The sequence below is a fragment of the Gekko japonicus genome, unplaced genomic scaffold (genome assembly GCF_001447785.1).
Source record: "Gekko japonicus isolate JY-2015 unplaced genomic scaffold, Gekko_japonicus_V1.1 scaffold1288, whole genome shotgun sequence".
Classification (NCBI taxonomy): Eukaryota; Metazoa; Chordata; class Lepidosauria; order Squamata; family Gekkonidae; genus Gekko; species Gekko japonicus.
Window position 1 is genome coordinate 130,565 of NW_015163127.1, and position 16,565 is coordinate 147,129.

General features: G+C 42.2%; 1 protein-coding gene across 1 annotated transcript in view; it reads right to left on the bottom strand.

The window, feature by feature from the left end:
* Positions 1–16,046, bottom strand: part of RGS10 (regulator of G-protein signaling 10) — a 21,552-nt gene extending 5,506 nt beyond the window's left edge. Inside the window, exons 1-4 of the mRNA XM_015406912.1 lie at positions 15,935–16,046; positions 9,536–9,699; positions 7,984–8,070; positions 1,946–2,089 (exon numbers count right to left, since the gene is read on the bottom strand). Coding sequence (XP_015262398.1) covers positions 1,946–2,089; positions 7,984–8,070; positions 9,536–9,699; positions 15,935–16,046 — 507 coding nt within the window. The remainder of the gene's footprint in view (positions 1–1,945; positions 2,090–7,983; positions 8,071–9,535; positions 9,700–15,934) is intronic.
* Positions 16,047–16,565: the final 519 nt, after the last annotated feature.

Here is a 16,565-nt window from a genome sequence, read left to right on the forward strand (position 1 = left end):
GCTGTCTGGCTCTGCAGAAATGCCCCCCCCACTATGACGCCTGCAGCACGCCGAGCCGTCGGCTGAAGCAGCACGGCGGCGGCAGCTGAAGCAACACACGAGAAAGGGAGGCCGCCGCGGCGGGGAGGACTGCCCTTGTTCGTCGTTGTCCGTCCGTCCGTGTTGCCTCCCTCACGCGTGTCTCTGTCTTCTTCTTTCCCTCCCTCCCCCACTTCAGCCGAGTCCAGCTACGCTCACCTCTGCAGCGGACTCAGAAAGGGAAGCCCGTCTGTCCCCGTCCGTCGCCTGTGCGAGCGGTGCCTGCTTCTGGTGGGAGGATGAGCCGAGGGGTCGCTAGCCTTGCCACCCCCCACCCCCTTCTTCGGCGCAGGACAACCTCGGGCCGACCCTGCTGCCACCATGCCATTTCTCCCCCTTACTTACTTAATGCCCTTCACTAGTGTTCTGCATTCCAATTCTCTAACCAAGAAACATCATTCCATTACTGGAGATTTAAAGAATAGGCTGGATAAACATGTTGTACACATTTCAGGTACAGCAATGGCATTCTCTTTCTCAATGTACAAGGGAAGGAATTATAGACTTCCTTCTAATTCTGTGTTGCTGTGATTCTATACAATAAATGTATCCCTTTATGGAATAACTATGAATAAGGCCCGTTGTGGAAATAAATACAACGAGCTAGAAAGAGGCTCCGGGAGAGTGCCCCAGCCTTGGGCACTCAGTGTCAATTTGCTGTGGTGACCTCAGCAGGGTATAATTGACATAGAGTCCAACATTTTCTCCAGAGGAACTGATCTCTGCTACCTGAAGAGCAGTTGTAATTTTGAGTTATCTCCAGCCCTCACCTGGAGATTGGCAACAATGGTTCCCCACAAGTGACTGGCTGGCTTGGAGGGTGGAGTCTATGGCATTGTACCTGTCTGAGGTCCCACCCCTCCTGAAAGCTCACCCTCTCCAGGCTCCATCAAATCTCCAGGAATTTCCCACTTGGAGTTTGGCAACCCTATCTCCTTCCCAGCCAATCATCAATCCACCTTTATTTCCCACTCACTCTTCAGCTTTCCATCTCCACCCCCACACCTGCAGCCTCTACCGTGCTCTGAAGCCTTGAATGCTATGTCACAACAGGCACTGAGAGGAAAGTAGGGTTGCCAGCTCTGAGTAAGGAAATACCTGGAGATTTGGGGGGCAGATCCTGTGGAGGGCAGCATTGGTGAGGGGCAGAAGGACTCAGCAGGGTATAATGCCATAGGGTCTACCCTCTAAAGCATCCATTTTCTCCACGGGAACTGATCTCTGTCGTCTGGTATCACCTGGTATCACAACTGAACTCCAGACAACAGATCTCTCTCCCCCCCCCCCTGGAGAAAATAACTGCTTTAGAGGGCGGGCTCATGGCAGTCTGTTCAGCTGAGGCCTCTCCCCTCCCCAAACCCTGGCTTCCTTAGACACAGAATATCCAGGAATTTCCCAACCTGGAGCTGGCAACCCTAGTCAGGATGGGCCCCAATGAGTTCCTCACAAAGGCCTAGAAAGGGTTTCCTTTCTTTGTCTTTTTACTGACAGAACCAAGCTTGGTTGCCTAGCCACAGCCACTGATGGAAAAGTTAGTCCCACAGAGGAGCCAAGCAGGAAGTGTCTTCGTCGGGAGACACAGCTGTTTGCCAGTAATTCTGACAGGGAACAGTGGCTGAAGGTGGAGTGGGAGGGGAAGAGGAGTAGAAGCTGTGTTCACCAGAATGAAGCAACTGTCTTCTGAGTAAAGTTTTGGCAGGTGCCGCTTCTGTGGGCAGGACTCAGGCAACGCAGCCAGTGGATAGGGACAGCTTCTGAGTGACACATCATGGAACCAACTGTTTTAGAAGTGTGTGGAGTGTTCAGAAAGTGCCACCCCACTACTTAATTATATATAAGGAGAGATTAGGAAGTCTAAAAACTTTACCTGGTCTTGAAGTTTCTGAAACATCAGAGGGTGAGGTTGTTCCAATATTGATTCATCCAAACGGGACTGCCCTTCAACATTGACTTGAAAAGAAGCTTTACTTGACAGGAAAGTCATATAAATTTCATTTGCCTTTTTTTGCATCTGTGAAGGGAACAGCAGCTTTATTAAGCAAGAATTTCATTTTGTGAAACAAATGTATGATCTATCAGATTCATGCATACACAAGAGTCCTTTCAAGCATGCCATCTCAGCCTCACTTAAGTGGCCACTTCATTTACTAACACTCAAAAAATGTACACATTCTCACAGATCATTAACTCTGATTTTCTTTTTTTTTAATAAAGAATTTTATCCGTTTATACATAGAAAGAGGGAAAGGGAAAAGAAGGGAAAGGAAACGATACAGAGATCTATAAAAAAATCTAATTTAACATTCTGCATGCAAATCTTCTCATAAAAGCTTATAACCATCATTCTTATTGTTCTTCATTTAATCTTAGTTTTTCAGTACTTGTGTCTTAACCAGTCATAAAAGGCCCTCCATGGTCCCAAAAATTCTTCTTCCATTTCTCCTTTTAATACATTTGTCAATTTGTCCATTTCGACACAATCCATAATCTTCATTATTAACTCATAAAGTGTTGGGACTTCCAATGTCCTCCATGTTGTTGCAAATTAAATTCTAGCTGCTGTTATAACATGTAAAATAAAGTATCTATGGTTGTTATCTAAATCATCTGGTAAACAGTTTAACAGGAATATGGTTTAAAAGGTATTGTAATATTCAACACTGACTGTAAGAGAGTATGCAATCCAATATTTATGAACCTTTTTACATGTCCACCACAGATGATAGTATGATCCAACATTTCCAGCATTTGTTACTCAAGTATTTATACATTTTGGCTAACCTATCTAGGGTTAGGTGCTATCTATAAAACATTTTATATAAATTTTCTTCAAATGAAACAGTTTTAGTCAATTTTTACATTCCATATTTTACTCCATTGTAACAAATCTATGTTGTAACCTACATTTTGCATCCGTTTGACCATACATTCTTTAACTATTTCATCCTGAATTTTCAACTGCATCAGCATACCATACATTTTCTTTATAAGTTTCTCTCTTGAAGTACATAATAATTTTTCAAATGCACCTTGTTGTAAATAAAATCCATCTGTCTGTTTGTCCTTAATATATCTAGATTCCACTTGTACTCTAGTCCACCAATCTAAGTTTATTTCCCTTTTCTTTAATTCTTCCTGAGATTTTAAATTATTTCCATCATCTAATAATTCTGTGTATCTAATAACTGTTTGTTTTGAAGTCAAAATTGGTTGAGAAAAAGCTTCCACTGGAGATACCCATCTTGGAACTTTAGTATATACCAGTGGACAAATCTTTTCCCAGGTTGTCAATAATGATCTTATCATATGATTTTTAAAATATTTCTGTCCAGAAGCTTTCCCATACCATAAAAACGCATGCCATCCCAGTTTTGTCATGTCCTTCTAGAGTCAGCAGCCTATGATCTTCAAGTAAAATCCATTCTCTTAACCATTAACTCCGATTTTCAAAAGCATGTTAAAAAAACTTGTTGCACCAATTAGATCGCACAGCTTGCTTGGTTCAGCTTGGCAACCCAGTTTTTTAAAAAAAGTTATCTTTATATTTAATCAGGAGCAAGCCATACATTACACAGAAGTATGTGGGATGAAACCTTGATGGCAGTATTGAAAGGAAGCTTTCAGAAGTTGTGATTTGGACTGGAGGAGTAGCAAGTAATATTGCTGTACTATTTTTCTGCTCAAAATGCACTCTTGCTCCACCCAAAGAACATACATAAGAGGAATGTTTACCCAAATGGAACCTTACAGAAGGAAAACCAGTTGAGGGGTCTGATTTCAAGTGGGGAAATGGTTAAGCACCTCATTGCCATTGGCATTTCTCCATTCAAAACTGCTGTCTGAAGTTCATTTTTTAACCAAACGTTTTGGCTTCATTACATGCATTTGCCTAATCAAACTCGTTTTGGCTTCATTACATGCATTTGCCTGATGTTTTTCCTGCATGCACACATCCCTGTTTTAACATTACTGATACACATGTAAGTTAATCAAACAAAACTATAAATACTGCTATGGCGCCCCCATCCACTTTGCTCCCTCAGAGGCAAGATTTTTCCTCTGTTTTTCTTTCCCTTTTGTGACTGAGCCACCCTAGTTATCTGTTTTCTTCTTTCCTGAAGAATTCTGGCTGTCCCACCATCACAATATAATATTTTGGCTGTTTGCTCAGCCCAGGAACCTTAGGGAAGGAATGGGAGCCCCCTTTAACTTATACAACTTAAATGGCACTCAACTTAAATGGCACTCTTCACCTAACTTCCCAAACTTTCTTGCCAAGTTTCCCCAGAACTCCATCTGTGTAAAACTGCATTCAGCTAAGACTAAAACCAGACTCAGTTCAGTCAAGGCAGAAATCTGACTGACTCTCTCCTCAGCATGCAGCTCTCAAGCCTTTCTCTGCTCAGCTGATGCTAACCAAGCAGATTGCTTGGAGCAGCCTGTCATTCAAGGCTCTCTGTTTCTCTGAAGAATTTACCCTTCACAGTCCTTTAACTGTTTGTACAGCACTTCTAAGATTTTAAAAAGGGCAATCCGTCACAACTGCCAGCATAAAGAACTGAGGGGGAGTACAATGTCTCCTCAGCCAGCATGGAGTGGTGATTAACAGCGACAGACTTAATCAGATTCTCCTCCACATGAAGTAGGGCTGCCAAGTCTCGTTGAATTGTGGCGGGGGATCGTCATTCTTTACAGGAGCTCTGCCACGGGGGACGGCAACAGGCGTTGCACTGCCGTTGCCAGGATGTGACGCTACGCGTCGCTCTGGCAACGGGGCTGTTTGGAGTCCCGTTGCCAGAGCGACGCATAGCGTCACATCCTGGCGACGGCAATGCAACGCCTGTTTATTTTTATTTATTTTATTAATTACTTATATCCCGCCCTACCCCCGTAGGCAGAGCTCCTGTAAAGAATGATGATCCCCCGCCGCGATTCAACGAGACTTGGCAGCCCTAACATGAAGCTTGCGGGGTGACCTTGGGCCAGCCACAGTTCTCTCAGAACTCTCTCAGCCCCACCTACCTCACAAGGTGCCTGTTGTGGGGAAAGGAAGGGGATGTGATTGTAAGCTGCTTTGAGACTCCTTAAGTGTCAGCTATGCTGTCATATATTTTATGGGCCCGGGTTCGCTTTCATGACCTGTGTGCTGCATTCCTTTCTCTTCGCTTCTCCCCCTCGTTATCACTGACCATGTAACCAGCCTGTGTAGTGTCTTCCCATCAATTACCTGTGAGATTGGTTTCGTTTCCCAGCCTCGGCTCTAACTGCCTTGGTCCTCTTTCCCACGAGCGGGAGTCAGGCCGATTGGCCCATAGGTGTGGGGGGGGGCGTGCTTTCGAATATCCTATATATCTCTCAGCTTTCTATGATGTAGTCATTCCTAACAGTGCTTGTGTCTATGCTACCATAGTGCTAACAATAAATATGGGGGGGGGGACTCACAAAGATTTCAGAGCTAAGAGTCAATTTCTTAAAGAGGGAAGTTAATGATCCGATTACCCTAAACAACTGCACTGAGCATGAGCTTGCAGACGCAATGGTGGCTGCAAAAAACTCCTTCTTCATGGACTTCACCACCATCTCATAGGCTTTCATAAATGTCCTATACGATGTTCTTGCCTCTTCATTGTGAGTTCACCGCCACAGTCGCTCTAGCCATCTCAGTTCCCATTTCATCCCCCTCATTGTATACCCGGGGACAGTTTAGCACAGGAGCGGAGAGGGCATGGGGGGGGGGGCAACATCATCGATGGCTTCAGAGAAATGGGAATTCCAATCCTCTATCAGCACATCTACTGAGTCGCTGGAAGGCATTGGATCCCACAGAGCATTCCAGAATCCTATTGGATCCATAAGTCTCCATGGGTGAGCATAAATCCACTCATCACCTAGACAGGAAGTGGGTGGGATATCCGTCTGGGCCTTTAGGGCAAAGTGTTCTGACCATGGCAATCTATCCTTATCTACCAGATCCCTATTTATCCCCATGCCAAAAATCAAATCTAGTGTGTGGCCTGCCTGATGTATGGGACCTGATACAATCTGGGAGAGTCCTAGTGCCACCATGGATGACCCCAGGTCTGCAGCTTGCATGGAGTCCACAGCGTTGGCATGGACATTGAAGTCCCCAAGAACTATCAGTCTCGGAAACTCCAGAACCCAGCCCACTACCCACTGCACTTCAAAGTCATATGTAATTGCTTGTTACTAGAATTACCCTCCCCTCTTCTTCTGTTATGGCCATCTAGTACTCAGTATCCATTTACAGTCCCATAAATCCAACACCTGAAACTGACATGCAAGTAGCCCAACTTGTGTAAGATGCTAGTGCTATCTCTATCCAGAAGGTCCAGGCTGTACCACTGGATCAATGGCGCAAAATGTCCCCTAGTACTAGAGACCAAGCTCTGGGATCTATGCTCTTTTGCAACTGCAGCAGATAATAAAGGGGTATGTGAGTACTTTACATTTCCTCACAGTTGGGAATTCAGGCGATTCTACTGAATTTGGCCACTAATTCAGTATAAAGGTACAAAACTGCTCAAAATGGTAGGCTATTTTAAGGACAGGTGCCTGATTAAGGTACTGGGGAAAATGTAAGGTATGAAGTGATGAGCCAGATTTTTACTTGGTATACTACTGGGATTGGTGCAGGCCACAACTGTTCAATGGTAGGGATAATGTGGAATTCTATGGAAGAGGCTGAAGCTTCACTGGAACAGAGTAATCATAGTCAAATTACAGCCTGATTAGCTTACATGTCTCCTTCTGACATTTCCTGAGTCAGCACCTGATCTTCAGCCTTATGGGTGCCAGATTGCTGCTTTCATGTTGTCTTCACACTCTTCATACTGTGACTACTTCATACTCTGCCCTAGTTAACCAACCCTCAACCTGTTCATTCTTGGCTCCCACTGATACAACAGCCTAATTAAGGTACTGGACATGCTCCAAAGTCATAATTCTTGGACAGTCTTGTGAACAGAAGTTGGGTCCAGGCTAGAAAAACATCCCTTTTCATTGCACCTGGTGATAACACATACTTTTTTAAAATACAGAAATGTATGATACATTGGCTAAAAGACTGTCCTTCTTGCGACACTGCAGCCATATGTCATTCAATGTTTCCAGGCAACCAGTTAGTAATGCAACAAGCGCACAGTTGTTACTCATTTGTGGAAAAGCATCCAGATGTCTTTCAAGGTCACACTTCAAAGATAGAGATATGAAATTTTCCAGATTCAGACATCAATACTTTGTTGTTGGAAAAATGTTATTTTCCTGAAGCTATAATGTCAATTGCAATACTAAGTGCAGAGTGGAATGTAATTACAGAAGGTTTTATATAGAAGGCATGTCTTTCCCCAGGAAGATGGCTTCTTTTCCCTCCTTAGATTGGCCAACTTTTTATCCAACCTCTGCCATTATGCAGCAAAGGCTGCTGTGCCTTTGATCAAAAATAATTAGCAGATGAAACATTTTTTATGGCAGGGACATCAGCATTAGCAACTGTAACAGATCAAACTGCTAATAAATGCACTTAAGCCAGACTCCAATGGTCTAAGCAGAGAAGAGGATAAAACTGCAAATTCACATAAGAATAAATGTTTTTCCATACACAATAAAAAGCAATCAAATAGACATTATTAAATAAGGAGGGTCAAAGAAACTTACATAAAAACACCTTTATCATCCTCATCTGCAATCATCTGAATGAGTGTGGCTTCATTAAACCACCTTTATGTGATTCTTGTCCTATAATTGCAAGAAGCTGTGCTGTTTTCAATGCACTTCTGCAGTATATTCACATGTTTTTGAAGTACAGCTGACAGCTATGTTGGAAACGTACATACTTATGCGTATATAAGGGAATCTTTGGTGACAAGTTGGTTTTGAAGACAATACCTGTTTTTTATCTTGTGTCTTCTTAAACTCTTCACATGCTAGCCAGAACAAAACATTTTCTTCACTAAATTCTTTTTTTAAAAACTCCTGAAGGAAAAAGTGAACCATTAGATAATGACATCATAATCAAATCATCCTTTATCACTCTCTTTCTGAATGAAAGCTCTCTGAGACAAAAAGAAAATGTCATTTTTTTCATAGTAGTTGAAGCAACAGGATATATGTGTTGGGATTATGTAACAATGAAAATAATTTAACAAATCTCTGATTTTTATAGACCATGAGCCTTAGCAAATTAACAGATACAAGTAATTCAAGGAACCCAAAGATGAAATTCTTCCTCAACTATACTTGGGGGGGGGGGCAATTAAATAGATTTAAATACAATCTAAAAATATTATCAGACTAACTTTTATTAACTTTGCAAAACACCCGATAGTCCAGTCTACAGTCATGCCAGTGTTTCCTATTGTCAAAAATGCTACAAAGAAGTATTTTAAAATATAACTGTACTTTCCAGTAAATTAAACTGAACCAAAAAAACCCAATTCTTTACTATCTAGAAAAAGTTTAAAAAAACAACAACACAACAACCTTCCTGTAAGGAGGGATAGTTAAAAATGCAACATTAATATTTAACTATGTATAAAGAATAAATAAGCTTTTATTTTACTTTTGAGATGTACAGCTTTCAAAAAAAAGTTTACACGGCTTCTGAGAATTTTAAAAGCATTACACATGTCCCTTTGAGCAGTTCATGTTATTCAAAGGACTACAAGCCTGAAGAATTCTTATTTGAATTCTGCATTTCTTTGAAAGCTACTCTTACATTTAAGCTGAACACTGGCTGCCAGTCCTTGCAGCAAGGGACCGTAATATCTGATAGTTCCCAGATGTCTCTAGTAAGACACCTTAACTAATCACTAATGCAATTATTAATGCTAATATAATCACTAATGCTAATGAAAAGAAAGAAGATTGCAAGGTAAGGTCCTCAGACATCAGCAACAAACACAATATACATATTCTCTGAAAAAACTCACAACCCAGCTGGTATGCCTGTACCTTAATAGCCTTTAACATAAAATTAAACAGAGTTTAAAAGTATATGTTAAGCTTTTCCATACAAACACACCCACAGATATGCTCACTGTATGTGTCCATGATATTTGTGCAACTCTCACAGTGCAAACCTAAGCAGTTACACACCCTTCTATGTCCATTGAAGTCAAAGGGCTTAGGTCCAAGGCTACAATTCTGTTTACAATTGCACTGTAACAGCACAGTCCTTTAATGTGTGTGCCTGAACAATTTTGGATGGCTAGCAACTCTGACAATGAAACTGCTGTGACTTTGACATACAACAGTATAAGAAAGAGATAATGCTATTGCAAACTGAATTTACCCTACGTATTCACAGAATAAATTATTTGAGTAGTCTTACTATCTTATAACATTACAAAACAATACCATTCAATAATTCATACAGGCAATGCACTGTTTGGAAATATTATTTAACTTTTATGGGGACAATAATATTTAAGATAGAAACCCTAAATCTCTTGATGCCTTCTGGATCTTCCAGTAGATTTTCTAGTGATGTAGCCCATCTTGTGGTGCCATTTAGACTTTGGTTGCTGCTGCTTGGCTTGCTGTCATTGTCATTTATTTCTGAAAAATACAAAAAATTAAGTGAAATTATTTTTGCATATGAGCCTTACTTTACAATCACCAACATTTTATCTTTCTTTCCTTCTAGCAAAAGGTTAGGAGACGGGTTCAGACAACCTTCATTCACAAACCACTGTCTGGGCACGTTCAGACGGGCCATTTGAGCCGGTATAGATGCCAGCTGGAAACGGAGTACTTACGCGCAATCACACAGGCAACATCTGCCTCCCGTCCCGAGCCATCACCAACCGTCCCGAACACTCTTTAATCTGGTGTAGTTTGCTACTAGGTCCCCAAGTGGTGTTTTCCTGAGGGCTCCGGTTCCAGCTGCATTTTCCCCATGTGATCGCTCTCCACCAGTGTACAGCCACTTCCGCTGGGAACGCCTTCTCTTTTCCCCCCGCCATTTTTTTTTTAGCCTCAGCGATATGTGCTTGGGCGAAGCTTTGCCCCAGCATTAATAACCCCCCCCCCAAAAAAAAGTGATTAGTTTTAGGCTTCGGACAAGTCCGGGACCTCGCAGAGGCCTTTTCCGCTGTAAGAGTTTAAAGGGCAGTGTTCCTTCAGGGCATGCTTTTCAAGACAAGGTGTTCTGTGCTTGCACGAAGATCTCAGTTTTGTGGATGGCTGCCTATGCGCATGTGTAAAATGTAAAATAATAATTAAAAACCCGCCGATGCGCACTGCTGCGCACCTAGTGTGGACGCCCGGGGGCGATGTGTTGGATGGTGAGGTGGGTGAGTGTGACCGCGCTTGCCCCGGATCAAATTAGTCCACTTGGAACTGGTGCAGTTTAAACCACTCCTGGCAGGCCGTTTGTCCACTTGGAACTGGAGCAGTTTAAACCACTCCTGGCAGGCCGTCTGACCGCACCCTCTGAAAGCCAATGAAGTAAATGCATTTCTGTGCCCATTCACGTAGCCAAAAACAGTCCTTGAATTCTGGAATTCAGAATAAAATCTTTTTTTCCATTATTCCTAAGTACCTAAGGCCTGCAAAAATGCCTTGGAGTGGAGCAAAGCAGCAACTAACAGCTGGAGGGAGGGGATTGACAACTGAGTATCCTATAGCAAGCCTAAGGCCAAGTAGCTGACTCACAAGACTAACAAATACCCTCTGTGACATCAGACAACAATAGCCAATGACATTAACAGAAGCAGCAGAGAGGTCAGGGTTATCATGGGGGGGTGTATGCAATTTTATGGTCCATCGTGCTGACAGACTCTAACTGTATGTACACATTTGCAGAGCTGATGAACTCATTTGTTATGTGGGCCGGATCTGACATAAACATACACTTTGTCGGGCCAGGTCATGTGTGCCATAAAATGTAATGCCAGGTACCAGAGATATAAACTTTATAAAGGACACTGGCAAACCCAATTAACGATATTATTTCTTACTCAAAATACAAACATGCTCAAAACATTAACACTCCTCAGTATTGCCTTTATTTAACAGTCTTTGGCAACTGACACCCCTTGCTCTGAATTCTTGCATCAAAATCTGGAGTGAACATCTGTGCTGTAGCAACCTTGGGGAGGCTGTATAGGTGTGCATATCTGTAAGCTGAGAACACACTTTTGATTTATTGGCATTTATTACAGAAAAGAACTGTTCACAGATGTACGTTGTCTTAAACACAGACAGAATTTTAGAAGCAAAAGCCTTAAATCGAGAGTAATTTAGACCCAAAACTGGTAAAATTTGCTAATGCCAATTTGAGAAAGGTTATCCTTCAGTACAGCATCACACTACTCCCCCACCTATCTGCGATTTGTGGCATCCTTTCATTGGTAGGTGGGGAGCAGTGTGAATGTCCCATTTTGTCAACTGTACTGACTCACTACAGGTAATCCACCTTGAGTATGCCTCCTACCTTAGAGAAAATTTTCCTGTCCACCCCCCCCATCCCTCCCCAGCATAAGTAATCCCAGGCATCCTCTTGGCTGATTTTGCACTAGAACTGCCTCGATGTTGCGCCGCCGTTTGCCCCAATACTATTGGTCGATTTCACACCCGAAGCTGCGGGGCTGCATTTTGACTCGCGGCTTCGCCTGATTTCCCCCGCAGTTTCGTGATCCTGTTTTTTGAGGATCACGAAACTGCGGAGGAAATTGGGCAAAGCTGTGGGTCAAAGGCAGCCCCGTGGCTTCGGGTGTAAAATTGACCAATAGTATCGGGGCAAACGGCGGTGCAACATCGAGGCAGCTCTAGTGCAAAATCAGCCCTTGTCTCTCTGAAAATACACTTCCCCACTATGCTAGATCAGCAACTTTTTTCTCTGCAAACCTGGAAGCATTTTTGTGTGTGAAGCAGGGTTTCTTCCCCACTTAGAGCGGTCCACCCCAAAATACAGACATGAAATATAAACTCCCCAGGGGACTGGAGCCACCACCCTCAACACTTGCTCAATCCACCACAAAAATCATGAACCCTCCACAGATTCACCAGCCACCTGTCAATGACCAGAACTCCTAAATCAGCCTTTTCTCCCACCCCATCTGTGCGATTCACCCACACCAACCCACTCTCTTCCAAAGCTCAAGTCTGCTCACACTGACCACTCCTTTCCTTGAACTTCAGTCCCACTTAGAGATCTGACCTTCCACAAAGACACATATGGTGCTAAGGTTCAGGCATGGAGACTAACAACTGGAAGACCCAGGTTCATAAGCCGCACTCTGCCATGGAATGTGCTGGTTGACTTTGGGCCAGTCACTCTCTCAAGCCTAATGTACCCCAGAAGAACAATACTTGTAAATTGTTTTGGGTCCCCATTTGGGGAGAAAAGCAAGGTAGAGACGCCTTGAAAATAAAAATGATGCAACAAAACCTTATGAAGTCTTTAAGGTGGCTCAAGACTCCTGTTTTATCTTAGCCTCCAACTACAACCCTGCTCTTGCATGTCACCACCCCTATACACAAACACTAAGCACCTTCCCTCACCCCAACAGCTATACTTCTCCTCCTTTCCCATGGCTTTCCAAGTGCAGTTCCCACCATGCACCCCAATGCACGCACTTCAACCTTTCCCTTCCGTGCCCCTCCCTCAAGTCCTTTATGCCCCTCCCCCCAGATACAATCTGGCATTCCCATTCCTACACTTTCCCTAATGCCTGTTTCCATCAGCAGCTCCCCACTACCACCTTCACACATGACTTTCTCCCTCCCTTCTTCTTCCTTCCATCCTACCTCCTCCCAAAGGGCCACTTCTCCAGCACTGTGGCAGAGAGAGGGATGAGCAGAGGAGGAGAAGGTGGCAGCGACAGTGGCAGATGCAGCATCTGTTGCTGAAGTGAAGGGGGAGGCTCAGCGTGCACGCACGGTGATGGGGAGGTGGAAACCCCCCACACCTGACAGGAGGAGGAGGGGGAGGGGTGGCTGCACATGCACAGCCTGGCCCAACTGAGAGGGGAAATGGGCCCTCTGTCAAGCCGACCTGACACAGGTCTTTTCACTGCTCTTGCCACTGCCACACCACCACCACCCTCCTCTTCCTTGCCCAAGGGCTGGATAACAGACCCGGGTTCCAGCCCATGGCCTGTATGTTTAACACCCCGGCATTAAGGGCTGTAAACTATTGCACATTTTTAGGAGGTAGCATCAATTTATACAAGCTGGAAAAAAAATCAAATCCATTCTGACAGAAAGAAACAAGAATTACAAGACAGTAATTTACAAGCAAATAAAAAGGAGTGCTGTTGTCTTATCCGAGTTCATTTCTTTTACAATGGTGAAGCAAAATTTCTACTGGCTTGGCTATAAAATAGTGGCAGCTTATTCCTGGAACTGTCATTGCTACTGGCTGGTTTAGATCACCCACACCAAAGGTATGAGACAACAGTTGGTAAGATGCCAAGATCCTTTACAGAATTAAGATTTTAAAAGCCCAGGCATGTGAGCATTTATGAGAAAAAGAAAAGTGGCTTAATTTGTTAGGAAAGGCTGGGGGGAAATAACTGCTTGAAGTCAAGAAGTTAAATTATTTGAATAGGAAGCTGATTTGAACTATGGCTGCTTCCAATGGAGACAATTCTCTGTGCAGCCCTTGTTGGTGCAACTGAGTGTCTACACAGCAGTTTTAAAACAGACTGGCTCTGTTAAAAAAGAGTAGGTCAAACCACAGGCTATTAAAGCAAACCAAATTGTCATATTCTTTCCTAGCTACCCTTCTGTTGCTTCTTTCTTGGAAAGCTGTTTTCCAAGCTTTTTTTTTCCTTCTAAATAAGACTGACTCAAACTATATAAAAATAAAAGAGATCTGTTCATATTTTTTTTGCATCCAGAAGTTGTGCAAGGAATTATATGTGGCTCATCTTCTATTTGCTATTTTGAAGGGGGGAGTGATAGAGTGCGTGGTGGCAGAACAGCTCCCGTGGTTCCTGGATGACACATTGATCCTTCACCCATTCCAGTCTTGTTTCAGGCCTGAAATCAGAACCAAGACAGCTTTGGTTGCACTGGTGGACAATCTTTGTTTGAACTTCGACTGTATGTAGTCATCCCTGTTGATCTATCAGCAGCCTTTGTTACATTCGAGCACTGCTTCCTCCTTCATCAGTTGGAATACCCAGTTGGGATCAGAGGAATAGCTCTTTGGTGTTTTCAATCTTTTCTGTGTGATTGAACACAAATAAATTCTGTCAGAGGAACAGAATCAACCAGTTGGGATCTCTCTTGGGCAGTGTTTCAGGGTTCCATTTTGTTGCCCATGCTCTTCCATATTTATTTGTGAGGGCTAAGCTAGATTTAAATTGCAGGGATTTTCTTGGGGAGAGGGAGGAGTGAGATTTTACTGTTTTATATGTTTTTAATATTGGGATCATAAACCACTTTGAGCCACAAGAGAAAGGCAGGGTATAAATATTTTAATTAAGTAAGCCGATTATCTGCAACATTACCAAGACACAACCCAACTTACCAAAACATCATAAGACCTTCACACAATATGCTCTACCGTTCAGAATTGTTTATCTTGCCTCCCACACTAGTCATAAGCCACTTTCACTTCCTTCCTTTGATAACAGTCCTAAATTTCAATCTGCACCATTTTATCTGTAGGCCAGCATACGATGCTGGGCCATCACTGTTGCAAAAACAACACAGGTTAACATTTTTTACCATTTCTGTCATAATAACCATGATCTCTGTCATGTGACATACAAAGGCACTACAGTACACCATGTAAGGTTACAACTTTATTAAGCGCAGTAAGCCTCTGAAAAACAGTTCTAGCAGGCATGTCAGGGGAAGGCCTTGGCTTCTCTGTGCCCTGTTTGTTGGCCCTTCAGGGTAACTGATAGCCCACTGTGTGAAGCAGGATGTTGGACTGGATGGACCTCAGGTCTGATCCAGCAGGGCTTTTCTTTATGTTCTTATATTCTGAATTTTATATCAATTATAAACCAACAAGGGAAGCTAGTTCATAATTTTCTCTCAATCCTAAGAAAGGTGTCACCTGTTAATTCCCTGTACTTGCACAGATTTTAGAGAATTCTGTCCACAAAAAGATGGCAATGTAATCCTCTGATGGAACCTGAACCTGACAAGAAATTTGCAATCTCTGCAAATATTGATTCCAAAAATGTGCTATAACTGGACAAGACCACCACATATGAATAAACATCTCTAGTTCAATGTAAACTCTCCAACAATTTTACTGTCTATTTTCATTAAGTGGGCTAACCTAACTGGAATGAAATACTACCTAATAGAGACCTTTAATGCATGTTCTTGTAAACCTCTTGAGATTGATTTGAAAGGAAAGCGTTGAAATATTTGCTCCTTATCATTAAATTTAGTCTTCAGTTCTATTTCCCAGTTCTTTTTAACCTTCCTAACTGTGTCTTTTTATATAGTTTGAGTCAGTCTGCAATGAAACATTTAGGAATAAATCCATATTAATTTGGATTTACTAATGTTGGAATACAAGGTCTCAATCTAAAAGCTAATCTCTTAGTAAACAATTATAGTCTGTATTCATCAATGAAATCAGGTGATATGATTCCCTAGATGTGGGATCTTTTTGATTTAGGTATTAAAATTAATTTAGCTTCCAACCAAAAAAGAGGCAATGGGGATCCCCCCACGATCTCATTAAATAGAAGAAGAAGATGGAGGGCCAAAATAGCTTTATAATGCTTGTAAAACTCTGATGTGAACCCATCTAAATCAGGTGAAGAGCCTGTTTCTAATGAGTTAATTGCCACATTAATCTGTTCTAAGGTTATACTCATATTTAAAGAATCCCTAAAACTAGGGTCCAGCAGGAGAATACCTGCCAAGAGACAATATTCATTAATCACTGAAAATTGAATCTGATTTCCTCTATAGAGATTATTATAAAACTCCTCAAAGGAATCCAAAATATCTTTTGGTTTATTAACCATTTACCGCATTGAATTTTTAACAGCCATGATCAATTTCCTTTGCTTGGCGATCTTGATTTTGTTTGCTAACAGATTTTAGCAAACACTTCCTTTAAATTCATACCTTTGTTTAGCATACCATAATGTGAATGTTGTTCTACTAATATCTAATAAATTTAACTCCTGTATTTTTCACTCTAATATTGTTTTATCTAAAAGGAACCCGGTCTTTTATATGTTTCTGTTAACCTACAACTTTCAGCTCCATATGATTCATTTGTTTCCTTCATTGTTTTTTAGTATTGACAAATTCTGAATACAGGACTCCCTCACCACTGCTTTCATTGCTTTCCAACGAAGAGTGGGTGATATAGAAACCCAAATTTTCTTGAAAGTACCTTTCCATTGTTATTTTAAGATTCTACTTGCCATTGTCTTCCATCAATAAAATTGGGTTAAACCACCAAGTATGTTTTGGACTAGTCTGTCTCAAACTACTCAGTGTCTCAGATCAATACCTGCCATGGCAGTGGCATGATC